An 18,643-nucleotide genomic window follows, 5' to 3' on the forward strand; every position below is an offset into this window, starting at 1 on the left:
GCACGTAACAATCAGCTAGCTCGCTTGGCGAGCTAACACTAGGCTGCAGCGGCTAGCTGCTACTTGGTTACCAACTGCTAGTTAGTTGGTTACTAACTGCTAGGTTACTTGGTTACCAACTGCCGTTGTACCGCTTGTTTGCTAACCGCGTATCAGGTTGAAATGTAAACCCCAGTGAAACGATGCTGGTGGCGAGTCCCTCCACCCATTAATGTTTTATTGGTGGACTTAATGACTGTCTGTTGTTCGAGCTAGTGTAGCTAGCATGTAGCCGAGGTTACTGGCGCTACTAGAGGGGCTTTACACCTGAAGCCGCCACGATAGATACTGCACGATGCCGTTTACAGGGAAACTAGCCGAGGAGAAGTAGCCAACTTGGCTAACTAGTCGTTCACATAAAGAAGAAGGACAAAATGACAGTGGGTTTTTAGATTGTAGTGTATTTGTTCCTGGGAGTCGCAGGAAGCGGGGAAGGTAATATGTGGATTTCACGGGTGCAACAGTCTGCGGTTTGGTGTCTCAAGCGTTAATGTTTTTTATTTAGCCCGAGAGCTAACGGTAAGTTAATTTGCTAAGGTTAGCCCGGTGCTAAACGACAAGCTAGGTCAAATAACGTTCCCGTGGAAGTCAGTCTGTGCTAACGACTAGCCTGCTGTCCGGCTCCAGGGTTGTTTTTGCCTTAACGTGCGGTTGGAGTTTTATTCCTAAACTTTTTGAGTTTACCTGCTGCAAACTAACGTTAACTCAACCGGCGGCATGTGCAGCTGCAACGGTGTATAGTGTCTGGTCTAACCACATCTAACTTTCTCGACATTAAGCTCGCAGCTGCTGATTTAGCTTGAATGTTGGGATTTGAGCGATTCTCATCGGTATGTACACCAACACCACTTCGTGGATGTCTTGCTGCCAGTAGGCCCTGTGACTATTACTAACTACATGTTAGTAATATATATGAACAGTCCAACTCGATGGTTAAACGGCACAAAGCTTGTTTGATTATCATAAAACAAATCTATCACTCTAAACTCGGCCGATAGCTTAGCTGATTTGCCAACAATAGCCCACACACTTGGCTACTAAGGTGTGTGTCTGTTTACATGTAGTAGCTGCAGTTTACAGACTTAATATCTAAATGAAACCAATGTTTCGTTTATAATAGCAAATGACCCGTGTCTTAGTCCGCGTCTGTCACGGTGCTAGAAATGTAATCGGCACGTGTTAACATAGGTTCACAACCAAACACGCGCTTTAGAAAAGAACAGGAAGTGGTTTGATTGAGAATTACAATCACACATAGGTCCCGTCTAAGTGGCTGCACTGACTACTAACATCTGGCTTTGACACATTCAACCTTTATGGTTAAACTGCTGCCTGTGAGCACAATTTGTTATTTTTTTAAACTATAGGATCAGTGGCTTCATGTGCGGTTTTAAATTGCTCTCAATGTCCACACATAGAAGTAGAAATCAACAAAGCTGGATAAAGGTAACTATCATGTACAGATGTAAATATTATGTTTTGACAATGACATTAGCAAACAAATGTTCCTATTAGGACCGAGGAACTTAATCCAACCTTTCCTCTGCAAAATGATAAATTAGTACTGTACGTGCTGAAATGCTCCTTGAAAATGCAACGATAGTTTTGAGCTTTCTTGTATTTTTTCTAATCTAAGTTATCTGAGTTAAATGTTTATATGAGACAAAGGATAGTTAAAACAAATATGACATGTATCTTCATATCAGTAACTGTTACACTCGTATACCCACCAACAGTTGAGAGAAAACAGAAATCAAATGCTGGTTTGTGGATTAAAGCGGTGTTTCCCAACCTTTTTGGCTTTTGAGCCCCTTAAAACAAAGCAATGTCTACTTGCGACCCCTCATCAAACATTATGGCCTGACTGATGACATGAGTTATATGCAGTTCAACCAAAGAGTGTTTTATCACGTTTATATAGTTTATAGTACACTTATCGGGGCTTCACAGGTTGAAAATCACAAAAATGGAAGAAATGTCAACAAGAAAACCCAATTTTATGTAAAGAAATATATGGTTTTCTTTTAATTCTGTAATATTCGTTACTTTTCAACCTATGCTGTGAGTTACGGTTTCATGCTAATTCACACTGCGCTCCATAACAAAGGAGACTCATGGTTTTTAAGGACTTTTTTATGGTTGATCTTCGACAGCAAAGTTCTTGCTAATTATGTGTAGACTGGAAAGAAGCAAGCTATCCACACATTGTCTAACTACACTTCTGACTATACACTACATGTTTTCATTTGTCTGAGCCCAAGCTTAGATAGGGTATTCAGATTTATTTAGATTCATAGGGCACAACATGTATTCTGATATTTCCAACATGCACCTGGGGGCAGCAATATATGTTTATCAATTAATTGAGGCATTGCCAACACAGTGTTAATTATTGGGACAAGGAAGTATTTCAAGTTATTCAACTAAACCTTGATCATTTTCATGTAGTAATTAGTTTTTTAGAGCAGGTCAGATGAGCAGGCTTAATTATTTCTGTTGATTTTGAGTCCAAGGGTGAATAACCTCCTCCCCCTCTGTTTTTTGTGTTCTCTCTTATTTTATGCATGGACAAATCACATTAGCTTTCTCAGCTGGAGTCTTTAGTGGAGTGTGAGTAATTTGTGCATGTGGTAGTGCTTGTTCCAGGTGACTATTAGGTTAGCTCCCTGAAGTAATATTATCTAAATGTATTTGTAGCCAGGGTAGCTTCTGGCTTTGATGTTGCTGTGTTAGCAAAGTGTAGGAAAAGGGAGGCATTGTCCCAGGATAGGAAACAAGGAGTTTTTTTAATCTGTTTCAAAAGAGGTCGGGCCAAAGATGTATGTACTTGGAAATAATGTAAATGAGTACCATGTCCTCAATGCTAATTGATGCAAGAATCTATCTACCGTACAATGGGATGCTATGACTAGGTTTCATCTTCTGCATCCAAGTGCCACAAAGTGAGATCATCTTCCCTGAATGTCACTCTAATGGGACCTTTATCACATGCTTTTATTGTCCTCTGTTGTTAGATTTAATTAAGCACACAAAGTGTGTGTGTGTGTGTGTGTGTGTGTGTGTGTGTGTGTGTGTGTGTGTGTGTGTGTGTGTGTGGGTACAGAGCAGATCTGATATCATATCATTTAGTATCTGATTGGCGCACGTCTGACATGTGAGAGTCCCAGAAACAACATTGCTGGCCTGTAGCGGGGGGGGGGGAGAAGAACCCTGGCCGTAGTCCCTGAAGTACTGCTTGCAGGGTTTTAGAGAACCGCTCGTTTACTCCAGTGAAGAAGAGTTGGGGTGTAACATCCAGCAGCAAAAGGGAACTGCAGTGAATGAGCCAATGTTTGTAGCTTCTTAGTCCACAGTCCTGAAGCCCTGCCCCTCTGCTGCATAGAGCGCTATCTCTTGTTAATTCAGAGTTTGTTTTTATCAAACTGCAGAAACTTCAACACTGCACATCCAGGGGTCCCCAGTAATACACCCGCCTAGTAGATCATGTTGACGAAGATTGGCTTCTTTGTTCTGCTTTCAGCACTTGTTACTGCATGTGAGCGCACCCCGCTGGCTCCCACTCAACCGCTGCTCTGCACTGCACTCATACAGCGGTTACTGCTGATAATGCAGTACAGACCGTTGGCGTCGCAGAAGTGTAGCACCCACCCTGCAGTTCCACTTTAAGTAAACACTGTTTGCTCTACCAGCACCCAATCCGTTGTTTGCCCTGTTAGCTGCAAGACGCCGACTAAGCCATTGCCATTTGGGAGCCTTTGAGGCAATATAAATGCTCCCAGTCTTCTATATAGCACCTTTACCTAACTTTATTCTAATTACTGTATACCTAGAATACAACTAGATGGTCATTGATAAGGTTTATAGTCCCTGCCTTGCCAACTAAAAGAAGTTGATTGAAAATTGAGTGACTTTGTGTAATTGTTCTTTACATTGCTGAGTTTTCCAAGCATCTCTGTTACTAAGTTATTTGTAATGTTAAATCCACATTGCTATTGTGTTTGTAGTCACTACATGCTACCATTGATACATTGGTGTGTAACTGCTTCACTCCATTACCTTTATGCAATGCAGTCTATATCGACTTTAGTATGCAAGTAAAGGTGTTCATATGAGTGAAATTATAGTGATTAAGTGGATTGTTGAGATTACGTTTTGGATTGCATATAGGCTATTATGTGTGAATTAGATTTAGTATAAAATAAGATCTCTAAGATTGATTACATATTAATGCATGGTAGCATTCATCTTTTGCTCATCTTACAGCTTAAGCCAGGATTGTTGTTCAAATGCCCAGTAATGTATTTTGTCTGCGGGATACCTCAGGCAAACAGACCGAGTTTGGGAAGGCATTGTTGTGCCTTAAATTGTGTCCGAGGGTTTAGGACGTGACGATTAGATTCCTATGGTTGTTCACACACTAAGCCTGTAAGCTTTGTGTAGGGTTTTTGTTGTCTGAGCATTTTAGTTTTTGTACGTGAAAAATTGTGGAAGGATTGCAGCCTGTTGGTTCTCTGGCACACCTGTTATGAAGAGATAAACAGCCTAGTGTGTGATGACAAGCCAATGTCTGCAGTGTTATCCCTGCTGAATTGGGTGTAAGAATTACAGTGTAGCTTCTGTCAGAAATCAGTCAACCAGATGTATTCTTTGTGTTACAGAATACGCAGTAATCTTTGCAGAGAGAAAATAATAATTCCCTTAACGAAACGCACATGGATTGGTTTTTTACCCTTTTTACAAGTAATCTGCTTGCCAGCTTTATAGGCTTTCCAATACTTAAAATGCTTGCTGCGCTGTTGTCACCTCTATCTGTGGAGTTACTTTCAGATTCTCAAAGCTGTGACATTTGTGAAGTGTCGGTAGAGACTTTGTGATTTGTCATTTAGAATAGATGGAAGATCTCACCTTTTTGTAGGGCTGCAACCAAGGGCTGTTTTATCATTTAATGTAAAGACTAATTTAATGATAATTCTCAAGATCATTTTGAAAATTCACTCAGCGAAAAATGAGGATTTAGAATAATTTAAACAATTTACCAGCTATAGCAACAATCTAACGTTAGTTGAAGTAATCTCCTACACGGCCATTTAAGTAATATAAAACAGCCAAATCTTAATATTCGGCAGCGGTGAAGGAATTTCCTTTAACATGGGGAAACATTTTGAAAATATATTTTTAGATATATACTTCTAATAACAGAAACTTGTTCCGCCTGGGAAAAAAAATACTATACTATATCTTATGCTTTTTATTTTTTTATTTAAATTGATTTAACCAGGAAAAGCCTCATTGAGATTAAAAATCTCCTTTACAAGAGTGTCCTGGCCAAGACAGCAAAAGCACATTTAACAAAGTTTCAGACATACAACAGAAAACAGTGACAGACAATAAAAACTTTATTTATTGTGCGCTTTGCAGCTTTGGTGGGCACAACAAACGTAAACAGGACTCTGTAGTGTTTTGCTGCCACTTCCATCTTGACAAACTGCAAACTGAGATGATTTTTCCTTCGGAAGTGGTTGTGCATAACAGTTGTACTGCTGTTATAAGCCATTTACAATTTGAAGAGTTTACAGAGCACCATATTATTCAGAATTTTTGTGGGCAAGGTTTTTCAGCTGCAGCTTGTTCTCCGGGGCAGTCAGTAAGCAGCCATTCTTGAAAAGTCCCGAAGGCCATTATGCATTTTGTAATCAAAGACCTCGATTATGAAGACGAATCGCCGCAGCCCTACATTATTATTGTTTCCTGTTTTGTCGTCTGCCAGTTTAAGATCTTCCACCATTTTATTGTATTACCTTTGTATGGACCTGTGATCATCTAGTCTTGTGGACAGAAGGTGTTGCTTGGATACAATGACGGGAGAAATCAATACCCCTATGGTGTGAGCTTAGAAATGATCCAAGCTGTATTTAACAAAGGCCTTTTGGTGAATGTTCTTGTTTGAAACACCACAGGTTACTTTTCATGCAATAAATTGTTGGCATGTCAGGTCAGTGAAACCAATATAAACTTATAGAAACGGTAGTGCTATGCAGTAACAATTGAGCTATAAAGATTTGCCGTTTTTAGTGGTTATTTTTGACTTAATGAAGTTCATGTATCTGTCTGTGTGCGCTTTGCAGGTGCCCGCATTCTGCTGCAGAGGAGAGAGCACCAGGATGAGGAGACTGTAGGCACCCGCCATAGTATGGCCGCGTCCCGTTCCTCGCGCGTCACAAGGTCGTCAGTGGGGCTCAATGGATTGGATGAGAACTTTTGTGGTCGAACCCTCAGGAACCGCAGCATTGCCCAGCCGGAGGAGACCTCGTTACCTCCGCTACCAAGGGCCCGCTCTCCCAAGAAGAAGCAGGACTCGAAGCAGGACGGCAAGCAGGAGTCGAAGCAGGACGGCAAGCAGGAGTCGAAGCAGGACACCAAACAAGACGTTAAGCAGGAGTCAAAGCAGGACGCCAAGCATGATACAAAGCAGGATACTCAGCAGGATGTCCAGCAGCAGTCCTCGTTGCAGGGAAAGGTAACTGACTTGAATGCTTCTCCTACTGAGGCGGAGCAATTGACCAGCTCCAGGAAGCGGGGTGTGTCCTGTTTAGAAAAAGACATTAGTCCTGAGAATTCCGAGAACTGTGAGAGAGGGAAGGGGCCACGGGATGCCTGTATTCAAATCAAGAAGGCCAAGCGGTGCTCCCGCTCTGGAGAGTCTCAGGGATGCGATGAGGACCCCGGGCCTCTGAAATCTGAAAGTCCAGTCTCTGCCCCAGAGCCGAGCAAGGACAATAGTTGTGAAGGATTTTCCAGCCAAAACTCTGCTCACACAGCTCCTGCCTCACCTGTCCACAGTAAAGAGGAAGGTGAGCTGACAGGGGGGAAGGCAGAAGATGGTCATGTGGAGTGTGATGGGGCAGCTCAGCCCCCAAATACCCACAAGGCCTCTAATGGACTCAGAGACAATAAAGCAGTGGAACCTAGCACACTTACTGAAGAGTCTAGTGCAAACCCCACCTTTGTCACCAACTGCCCGTCACTGCTCAACGGTAGTCAAACAGGGGGCCCCTTCATCCCTGACCCCACTGTGCCTTGTAGAAACTCGGTCCCTCTGCAGATGGAGGTCTCTGGCTCAGGGGAATCGCCAGCCTCATTCTGTGCAGATATTTGAGACTGTTCCAGAGGATCCTGTCCCTGAGTTGATAGAGGCAAAGGAGCAGGAGGAGCTGGAGGAGGTGGAGGTTGACGTGGGTGGGCGACCCGTTGTTTCTGGCCCACGAAGAGCAGGTGACGGAGAGTGAAAATGATACCAACGGCCGGCCACCAACACCAGTGCAGGAAGCGGCTGCCTCCACCTCCTCCACTACCACCAACATGAACAGTATTCCAATCAACAACAACAGCAACTCAGGAGAAACTACACCCCCACTAGCAACAAGTCCCTCCCCCACAGAGCAAGAGTGCAATCCCTCAATACCCAGCACGCCTCCCTCTTTCACAGAGCTCTACGAACACAGATACACCTTGCGGACTTCACCCAGAAGGGCTGCTACTGGTGGCAAGGCTTCCTCTTCCAAGCTTAGTTCTCCTCCCAGAGACAATGGTCCCTTGAGGGAAGAGGGAGAAGTGCTAGTTGGGCTGGAGGAGGATTTCCCTCTGGTCGAGGAACCTGCTCCCTCAGACTCGGATGGCCCTTCCAATGAGAAGCCGGTCTCTGTGGATCTAGGTGACAGGGCATGTGGTGAGGACTGTGTGCCTGTGGAGAGCAAAGAGGTTGAGCAAAGCAAGAAGCTGACACAGAGCCAGGCTGCACAGGAGGAAGAGGAGGAAGAGGAGGAAGAGGAGGAGCCGGACGTGTATTATTTTGAGTCGGACCACCTGACTCTTAAACACAACAAAGAGTATGTAGGAGCTCCCCGGGGATTCTGCTCTCTCATCTTTTGTTGAGTTCTCACACATGTTGATCATTGTATTCTCTGATCATTGCGCTACTTCTGGTCTTTGGTTTTGAATAAACCAGAGACATATTTGAGTTAATGAGGATTTGTTTAAAGAAATATTTAAATAATTACAAAGTACTGAACATAAAACTTCAGTTTAGTCTCAGTGTTAAATATATAGGAGATTCAGTCTTATTCTGTCCAAAACATTGACTATGCTTCTATGGTTGCTGACAGTCTTTTGTTTATGAAGAAAGTGTACTTTATCTCTACCTGCAGCCCCAGAAGTTTACATATAAATGTTATGAAGAAAATATACAATATTTGCCTTTTTTGTAAGCAGATGCTCCCATCGTTCACTTCCAAAAGGAAATGTAAGATAACAAATAAGTGGATACTAACATATAGACAGAATGTTACATTATTATGTATTTGGAGTCTTTATCTCAAGTTTATTATGGGAATATCAGTGAGCATCTAACTATAGCTCCTGTATTATTGTTCAAGGTTTTTGCATGTTTCAGCATTTAATTTCCACCTTCAATCTGGTGCTGTAATTGTGTGAATTAGCTGCCAATTGTCATCTTCCCAAAGCCCACAGAGATGGAATGTTAAAATCACTCTGCTGATTGCCTTCGTTCACAGGGTCTCTGTGCAGGGTTTCATTCCAAGTCATGTTGTCGGTTGTCAAAGAAGATGGGATGTTTATGTTGGTGGACAGTTCCCATGCTGCGCTCAGTCAGGCGCTGCTAACTGCATCGTGGCAGGTCAGCTAATTCATGATGCATCTTCATGGGGGCAAAGGGCTGTAGAGGCTTAGAGATAATCCTCAGCTGAGGTCCTTTTTGTCTCAAATTGTTTCAAATTCTGAAAATTGCTATCCAGTAAGATTTCATTGCTCTTGTTTTGCATAGGTAATTCAATCTTGTTTCTGTAACATGCCAAGTTTAAGAATGTGCTGAGTGAGGAGTATTTTTTTAAGGCTCAGATTAATGCAGTGAGGGGTCATTTTTACAACTGCATGACTAGGCATTTCAGGGTTGCTGAATATGGAGAATTAACCCAGACGTAATTGACGACGTGTAAATGGTACATCTTGTAATTTTATTTTACAAATTTATTTTAGACTATTTAGACATAGTACCCTCTACGTATTTTCATGTAAATAATTCAAAAAAGCAAACAACATTCTTTGATTATCAGGCATCAGCACAGTACTATTGTGCTGGCCTGATATTCATTTGGCACCGGTGTTAGTCAGTAAACTTCAGTAGGTGGCAATGGTACACCAGGTTTGTCCCTGGACATATGGTGGGAGTTCAGAGCGCTGAAATGCAGAGCCAAGTCCTCCTCATTTCCTTCAGACAGATTGATGCACAGTTCATCTGTTCATCTGAGGAAGTCGGCATGCTTGCTGCTTTCTTTGCAGAGATCTTAAATTTTTACTCAGTAATACATTTTGGTGCCACTAATGCAGAGACCGATTTATTTTTACAGTTTTCACCGAAGTACAGCACTCACTGACTCTGTACAAGGTCAAGAGAGCTCCACATTGTGTAAAAGGGTGGTGTCTGTAACTAAAGAAGGGATATGAGGTTAAACACAGTTGACTTGTTTGAATGGTTTGCTTGTAGGATTTTGTGACCACCGGCAGCTGTTGAATAAATTGTGTCCTCTGCATTGATTTTCATTAATGTCCTGTTTAGGGGGAGATTGATCTACTCTGCTTCACTGAGCACTTGCATTAGATTATAGCCATGCGGGATGCCGTCACATTCCTGTTGATTGCTCCTGCTCTGTTCGTACTGTAAGGCCTCTGAGTCAGTAGTACACTTAGTCATTGACAGCTTTTGCAGCTCTTCTCTTGCCCCAGAGGGTGTGAGTGGAAAGGTCAGACTTGTATAGCACGGAAGGCTCCTCAAGAACTGCAAAACAGTGTTTGTCATGCAAAGGTTACGACATTGCTATGAAATCTGAATGATGTGCACAGTTACAAATCAGAAGTGTTAAAGTGTATTTTCTCTTATTCGTCATTCAGCCGCTGAAGTTCTTGATGGACTGCGCTAGAAAAGTAACTCTAAAGGTGTTCTTTGAGGCTGGTTGATGATGCATAATTTCTAGCACACAGAATCGCCTGTAAATTTGAAGTTGTTTGCAAAATAAGTGGAAAGGACTGGAAAAGGGTTTATGTCTTGTGCAAGTATTTAAGTTCTCAGCATCATGGTTGAATTATGCATCGTCTGGGGTCTGAAGTTTGATGCACTGCAGCATTGCAAGTGTCAGGTTGAATAATGTAAGTCGTCCCTCCCCGCCACTGTTGTCTAACCTCAGCCTCCGTGTCAGTTATCAGAGGCTGCTGCAGACCATCGGTGTTCTCGAGGCCCAGCGCACGCAGGCCATAATGGACCTAGAGACGTTGGCGCGTCACCAGAGGAGGCACTCAGTGATCCCATCACCTTTGTGGAGCAGCTGCAGAAACAGGTAACAAACACACAAACGTGTACTCGACAAACCAAAAAGGCATTTATCTACAAAAGCAGTTATTTTTAGCTCCGTGTTAACTACACCCCACCTTATTAGTTACACCTGTACAGTCAAATGTAATCAAATACTATTATGATACCTATAATGTTTAGTATTTTGTTGACAATGCTATAGAGATGTTAATTCAATCATATGTTTGAGCATTGATATCATAGAGAGACGTTTCTAAAATTCTGTCCACTTCATCTATGAAATTGGGAGGTATAAAACATTAGAAACGCTGTACACTACGATCAATTTAATGTAGTCCAGTACAACACCATGACCCCAATAAGAATCACCAGACACTGTTGAGGGAGCTATTTGTAAAAACTGTGACTAACTTGAATTGTGGTTAAGCAATGCCTGGACTTAAAACCTTTTTTTAATTAATGTTATCGAAACATAAGCATGCCCAACAAAAGTAAAACATTTCACAAAACAGACATATTTGTCTTAGAGTAGGAATGTGAATATTTAACCACTAACCGAAAATAGAAATTATGACTGATTAGTGGAAAAGTGCTTACCCCAAGCGAAGGAGTTCAAGTATCTCGGGGTCTTGTTCACGAGTGAGGGTAAGGTGGAGCGGGAGATCGACAGGCGGATCGGTGCGGCTGCAGCAGTAAAACAGGCGCTGTACCGGTCCGTCTTGGTGAAGAGGGAGCTGAGCCGGAAGGCAAAGCTCTCCATTTACTGGTCGGTCTACGTTCCAACCCTCACCTATGGTCACGAACTCTGGGTCGTGACCGAAAGAACGAGATCTCGGATACAAGCGGCCGAAATGAGCTTCCTCCGTAGGGTGGCCGGGCTCAGCCTTAGAGATAGGGTAAGGAGCTCGGACATCAGGGGGGAGCTTGGAGTCGAGTCGCTGCTCCTTCGTGTCGAAAGGAGTCAGCTGAGGTGGTTCGGGCATCTAGTCAGGATGCCTCCTGGACGCCTCCCATTAGAGGTTTTCCGGGCACGTCCAACTGGTAGGAGGCCCCGGGGAAGACCGAGGACACGCTGGAGGGATTATATCTCCCGGCTGGCCTTGGAACGCCTCGGGATCCCCCAGAATGAGCTGGAAAGTGTTGCGGGTGAGAGGGAGGCCTGGGTCGGCCTGCTGAACCTGCTGCCACCGCGACCCGACCCCGGATAAGCGGGTGATAATGGATGGATGGATGGATAGTGTAAAAGTGGAAAAACAATATCTGAAAACTTTTTTCATAAAGCTGGAAAAAAATCTGAGGTGCAGTGTCTCTCTAAAATGAGAATAGCTGGGACACCTTAAAGGTCAGTCCACCTTAAGTGAGCCTGCGCTAAAGTTGTTGCCTATTTCAGGGTTGACACCCTTCACTTAAATTAGCAAGTGGTAAGCAAGGCCCAGGAGCTTGGCTTTGCTCTGGAGGAGTTGTAGCATTCAGCTGCCGACTTGTTAGACACTTAAACCACAGCACTCCTGCATGCAGGGCGAGTTGGCTATCGGAGAGAAAAACAATTTAGAATTAGCTTCCCTACTTTACAGAGTTTTTGTTCTCATGTACATATCTAACCTTGTTACAGTATAGTTTATTGAAATTAAGATTATTTGTTAATAGATTGTGACCCCCAATTCTTGTGACCATCAGGTTAATTTGGACTTGCCGTGTCCTCAGCGAGTCGTCCAGCTCCCTGACATTGGATGGGCGCAGTACACCTCAGGCCTCGGTGACTTTGAGAGAGAGTTCTGCGACAAGAAACTCAAAACCAGGCGGCTAAAGCTGATCTTCGACCAAGGCACGTATATATTTGTCTTTGTCTTGGTATGTGTACATTGTTTTAAATCAAAATAATCACCGCAGAGATTCTTCTGCCATTTTTATTGACTCATTCTGCTCATTTCCTCCCTTCAGGTTTGCCTGCTCGACCCAAAAGTCCTGTGGAGCCCAAGAAGGAAGGTGAATCGTCCACCATGTACTCCTCTCTGCCCACTAGTGACACACTAGAGAACAGCAGGCACATGCAGGTATGGCTCTGCTTCCTTCGTAAGATAACCTGTACCACACACACTCTGCTGTGAATATCTCCCGCAGATTGTCCTACAAATCATCTGGTTATTACCATTTCACACGCGTAGGCCTCCTCCAACCTCATCTCCCCCATTCTTACTCCTTGGCAGAGTTATGCAGGCAGCACATGTGAGCACAAAAGATGTTATCTATGGAAACATGAGGAGCCCATCTCTCTGTGTGTGTGTTTGAGCAAACAACTCGATTATTTCTGTTGCTCTTCCTGTATACACTGCAGGCACATTTGCATTCTCCAGGGTTACACTCTGAATTCTAACAGGATTTGGTTTGTCAGTCAAAAGTGTTGCTGTGTTTCTGTGTCTTACCAATGACACCTCTCGAGTTTCATCTGACAGCCGGGCTTTGTCTGTCAAACTGACTGATTCAGTGTGTCAGGCAGTTCATATGCACGGATTTCTTCAAATGGTGGAGTACCCATTATTTGTTCATCTTTTAACATGGCTATTCCCTGTGTTTTCTTGACAGATGATCAGGGGAAGGCTTTGTCATCCGAACAAGTCTGACACTTTTAACCAGCTGTGGACTGTGGAGGAACAGGTAGGTAGCAAGTGTGCAAGATGTTGCAATACATTGCAGTGTGTGCCGGATTGCATTGAAACACTTTTAGGTTCTCTACAGATTATTCTTTTTTATCATAACACTATTTCCCACTTTGAATTTTGGAAATCAATTTAGGTATCACAAGTAAGTGAAATGAGGGCTGAATTAACCTTCTATTTGTATAAGCAACCCAATGGTGTAATAACCTGTGCTACCCACCTGTTTTAATAGGCTGTTTTTAAATGATAAACATTTAGTTTGTGATAAAATCTTACTAAATACATTAAACACTTATTTACCAAAGCAGGGTATATTCATTTATAATATTTAGTATATTCATTCATAATTAGTCCTTATATGGTTTTCTGTTGTTTTGTCTAATTTGATAGAAAACACTGGAGCAGCTTCTTGTAAAGTTCCCTCCCGAGGAAGTCGAGTCCAGAAGATGGCAGAAGATTGCTGACGAGCTTGGCAACCGAACAGCAAAACAGGTCTGATTAACTGAACAAACTGGCATGCTTGTTTTATCCACACGTACTACCTGCTTAATTCAGAATATTTTGCTTATTTGCATATTTAAGCAAAAAGAAATCACCTCAATGAATTTAGAAACCTTCACCTGACTAAACCTGTCGTGCCTAGAATTGTATTTTCCGAGCTAAACTATATATTTTCAGTACCTATTGATACGATTGTACGACTGTGTGCCTTTTACAATGGAAACTGTCTGTTAAATTGCATTGAGTGTATACTTTGCAGTACTAAAAGGCTACGGCCCCCTACAAGTAACACGATCATACAATTGCGTGACTTGAATTACTTTAAGCAGCTTGTCTTCAGGTGATCATTAACAGACATTACCTGTTAAAACATTGCAGGTTGCCAGTAGGGTTCAAAAGTACTTCATCAAACTGACAAAAGCTGGTATTCCTGTGCCTGGAAGAACACCCAACCTGTGCATGTACACTAAAAAGGTAACTTTACACTCATTTAACAGACTCCTTAAACCCACTGAGCATACTAATTACAAATGCTTTCTTTAAGTTGTGTCTTTAAGTAAGGACGTGGCAATGAATTCAATATTGTTGTCTACTGACTTAAATCAAAAGAAACCGTGATGATGTCGTGTGATTGGTTCTGGGATATTTGAGTGTTAAAAAATGTACAAAAATAAAGATCTTCGACAACAAAGGATTTGTGCCCATGTAAAATTGACGATATGTTTGCAACATGTAATTTTCACTTCAATAGCCAATTTAACAAAATAAATATATACATATATATTTGCAAAAAGTGCTCCAATTGTTAACTTGCAAGTAATTGTTGCTATTGTATTGACTTCTACGAAATGTTTGAAGGGGACCTGTTTAAAACGGGCTGCTCTTGTGACTACTTGTTGGTTCCCCAGGCATCCAGTAAGAGGCAGCACCACCTCAACAAGCACCTGTACCGGCCGTCTACGTTCCTGACCTCCTACGAGCCTCCCGTCTACATGGACGAAGACGACGAGCGCTCGGCGTATTACAGCAGCGTGCAGGACCCCTCTGCTGACGACTCGGTCAGTCCTCTGCCACGTCACAAAACACTAATAATAGCAATCTACATAGCATTTTCTTTATTTTTAAGAATACTTCTTTTTTTAATACATCAAACTCCCATTTATCTTTCCTGGGATATTATCTTGTAACTGATTCCCGATTTTTTTTTTCCCAGTCACTGACCAGAGAGCAGACTTTGGTACTTTGCTGCCTAATTAAGCTTAGCACAAGCTTGCGTGCCCTCTCCTCTCACCATCCGCAGTCCTCCTCATTTAAGCAGTGACCTGTAAGATAACGACAGGGAAAAGCTGCATGTTATGAGCCTTAGGGAGGTTGTTTTATACCTGACGTGACTATTCAAATCCCATTTTTAGACGAGGTGAAGTAAGCAACTGCGTACATACTCCCTGCTTTATCACTTGTCTGCCTTCATATGAAAGATCTTCCCTCAACTCCACTTTAACAAGTTTTGGGTGAAATAAGGCATTTGGCTCTTGACCATGCACATCTGTGCCCTTTTTTCCGCTTCAATCAGTGCATCTTGTACTGTTAACAGCTAAATCAAAGCAGGGGGCCCAGCCATGCCTCTCTTTCCATTTGAACTGCAGGACGCTCGCCGTTGCCCAAGCGTTGACATTTCCCTTTTCTCCCTTTGATGGCAGTAACCTTTAAGTAAAACTGGGTTGCCGTCTCCTGCTGAGAACACAGGCAGCTGGCTCACCACCGCATTAACAAAACCTCTGACACTGCCAGAGTCACAAAGATGCTGCCAGCATGGGCCACAATAATATTCTACTTCACCAGGTTGTCCTTTACTTTGACCACGATTGCAGGAAGAAATGAAATTCTGCTGAGTGCCAATGCGATGGCAGCTTAGCAGGGTTCTCACCAAGCCATTTCCTGTCGAGGTCTGAATGTTTGCCAGATAGTTTTCAAAAACTAAATGTTGAACTCTGCCTCCTTCGTAAGATAACCTGTTCCACACCACACACACTCTGCTGTTAATATCTCCAAATTGGTCTGCTGGTTCTAAAACATCTATAGATATCATTATCAGGTTAGATCCCTTGAGTCATAGAGATGCTGACTGATGGGCATCAGGGAGGCACAGACGGACATCTCTTTCTTTCTGTGTGTGTACGTTTACGTATGTTTGTCTTTCCTTTCCTCACACTCAGGATGAAGAGGCTATCCCTATGGAGTTGAGAAATTTGCCAGAGTACAAAGAACTTTTAGAGCTGAAGCGACTGAAGAAACAGACGCTCCAGGAGATCCACGAGGACAAGGCCGAGATGCGGCATGTAGGCTACAAGGTGAAGACGTTGCACACTTCTGTACAACTTTGAAGCCAGGCTTCTACATATAAGTGTGCCCTCAATTTAGGAGGGTAAATGAAATCCTGAATCTGAGGGGTTATACAGTTGGTCATCATGGACACAGTTGTCAGTTTCATACTTGGCATCAATTATATGAGTTTATGACAGCTGTTTTATATTTGCTCTGTTTATGAGTGTGAGGTTGATTGACTCCACAATGCAGCACACGAGGAACCTTTGAAATAGTTGGAATCAATGTTCCTCTGACTACAGTAGGGAAATCCTTCATAATAATAAAGAATTGTTTTTTATTCATGACATCATCAAGCCTGAACGTTTTAACAGAGTAGAGCAGTTGCAGCTTTATCAGCATTTTACATTGTTAGTGTTCTACTTTAAAGAGTCACTGCAATATTTCCTTATTCAAAATACTACCATTTTGTTTATACTACCTTTCAGTGTAGTTCTGTTTATAGTCAAAATAAATAATTGTTTGCCAACATGTGGTTTTGTACCGCTCTGAAGATGTGTTTGTGTGCTCTTTGTGTGCAGTGTGATGTCTGCGGCATGGAGCCCATCCAGGGAGTGAGGTGGCACTGTCAGGATTGTCCGCAGGACAACTCGGTTGATTTCTGCTCCAACTGCTCCGACTGGTGAGACCCTCCACCTCTTGTCAAATTACCACATACAGAACTTGTAGTTGGGATTGGAACGAAAGGATGATATATAACTTTAAATATTATACATGTGTCTATCATAAGAGTTATTTTCAAAGGCAAACCCAGTTTAAATATAATACTTTAGCTGTTCCCTTACTTCCCCTTTTGTTCCTGCTCGTCTTGCAGCTTGTTCAAGACAGAGACTCACAAGCCTAACCACCACTTGGAACCGGTACACCAGCAAGACACCTTTCTGGACAGGGACTACTGTCTGCCGCAGAGCACAGGCTACAACTACCTGGACCCTAACTACTTTCCAGCCAACAGATGACAGGGTCACAGGCGTCTCTAGCTCCAGGCTCTCTCCACATATCCCACAGGCCACTCTGTGCATGGCTCCATCCTCAAGTCCAAGATAACCGCTTAACCCGCCGCCAGGCAGGAAGGCTAATAGGCAGGCAGACAGCCAGAAGCCTCAATGCAGACCACAGTGCTGCTGGTGGGTGGGGAGGGGCGGGAGACTGTTGGTAAACTTGCATCCCTGACTTAAGCAAAAGGTGGCCATGTTGGTTCCTCAGAACAAGAGGGCCCTGCTCCTCCTCAGCCAGGCTAATCAACGGATCATGATTTGAAACGATACACTATTTTTAAAAAAACCAACAAAAAATACCCCAGAAGGCACACCGACATTCCCGAGCTCTGTGACTCATGGGGGGCTTTCCTCCCTTCCCCCCCATCACCCTCCAGTTTACCTCCCTGTGCTGCTTCAAAACTGGAGAATTGACGATCGATCTCCTGAAGCTCCACCTAAAGGAGATGTGGTCATAGTGGACTGAAGTCATCAACTGAGATGCACCTGGGTGGATTGTATGTGTGTATGTGGTCTCCGTGTTATGCAAGAGTGAACAATGTTCTAGCTAGGTATCCGTAGATGAGTATTTATGAGTCACAGCTTCCTCAGCAGGAGCTGCTGCGAGAGAAAGTAGGCGGTGTGGGGCGTGACGCCGAGGTCGGTGTGCTTTTGACTGCAGACTGTAGGAAGTTCTGCTGATCCACATGACGCTCTGCAGACAGACTTGTATGTGTTGAACCGACTGCGCCATGTTTCAGCATGGAGCCATCCCTACCACTGTCGCACAACACTGCTCTCTCACCTTTCAAACACACACTTTCATCTGTATTTCCTTTCCCTTTGCTCTCTCCACAAAAACATGTCTGACAGTGAAGCACTACAGCACGGAGAGCAAATGTATTTGAAGGCAGGCGAATGGGAACGTATGGAAAGTTCATTTTCTCATATTTTTTTTTTTTTCCCCCTCCTCCCGTGTGCCGTTGTTGAACATGTTGAGTGTACAAGTATATGGTGAAAAGTAGCCAGCGCTAGTTGCTGTGTGCCATTTTAAAAAAAAAATGTTTTGGGGGTAGGTAATTCCACCTCTGAACCTGGCCACAACGTCTCCTTTCCTGCGTGGCGCCATCGACCCACATTGTCCTACATTATCATGCCTCTAGATCTTCTTTAATTTTGCAGTCCACTTTAAAAGGTCCATTTAAAAGATTGTATTTTTATTAATCTATTTAAAAAAAAAGAAAAAAAAAAAAGAATTGAGGCAGTGGTTGGTGCCTCCACAGTGGAACAACCCACACAATTTTATACACATAGATTTTGTTGTGCTTGAGTAGACACCATTTTGTATGGTTTTTGTCTCTTTCCTTCACCCCCTTTGCCCTGCTTCAATATCTGTGTATAACAGTCTGTTCTTATGTAAAAAAAAATAAATAATAATGTTAAAAAAAAAAATGCTAGAGGAGAAATGTGGAAATAAAAGTATGTGAAACTAGTGTTTCTACGCTTGTTGTTCATTTTATTATTATTATTATTATTATTTATAATATTATAGTTTGGTTAGTAGATTATTCAATTTGTGGACTTAATGAGTAATAAAGAATCTCCGGTTCTCAGTGAGAATGTTTTATATCATTTTATTCTGAATATCTGTGGGTTTCAAACTGTTGGTTGAACAAAACAAGATGTTTGAAGTTGTCATTTTA

The 18,643-nt window shown here is 42.7% G+C and overlaps 1 protein-coding gene across 1 annotated transcript; it reads left to right on the forward strand.

Annotated features, from left to right (window-relative positions):
- Positions 1 to 50: 50 nt before the first annotated feature.
- zzz3 (zinc finger, ZZ-type containing 3) lies at positions 51 to 18,432 on the forward strand. Its single transcript, XM_034556069.1, is given in 15 exon segments — positions 51 to 419; positions 6,165 to 7,177; positions 7,179 to 7,274; positions 7,276 to 7,925; positions 10,308 to 10,393; positions 10,396 to 10,445; positions 12,098 to 12,245; positions 12,362 to 12,474; positions 13,004 to 13,075; positions 13,468 to 13,569; positions 13,957 to 14,052; positions 14,487 to 14,636; positions 15,795 to 15,929; positions 16,485 to 16,585; positions 16,778 to 18,432. Coding segments are annotated over 14 exon segments (2,892 nt in total). The 5' UTR covers positions 51 to 419; positions 6,165 to 6,229; the 3' UTR covers positions 16,923 to 18,432.
- The last annotated feature ends 211 nt before the right edge of the window (positions 18,433 to 18,643 follow it).

This window comes from Cyclopterus lumpus, chromosome 17 (assembly GCF_009769545.1).
Source record: "Cyclopterus lumpus isolate fCycLum1 chromosome 17, fCycLum1.pri, whole genome shotgun sequence".
NCBI lineage: Eukaryota > Metazoa > Chordata > Actinopteri > Perciformes > Cyclopteridae > Cyclopterus > Cyclopterus lumpus.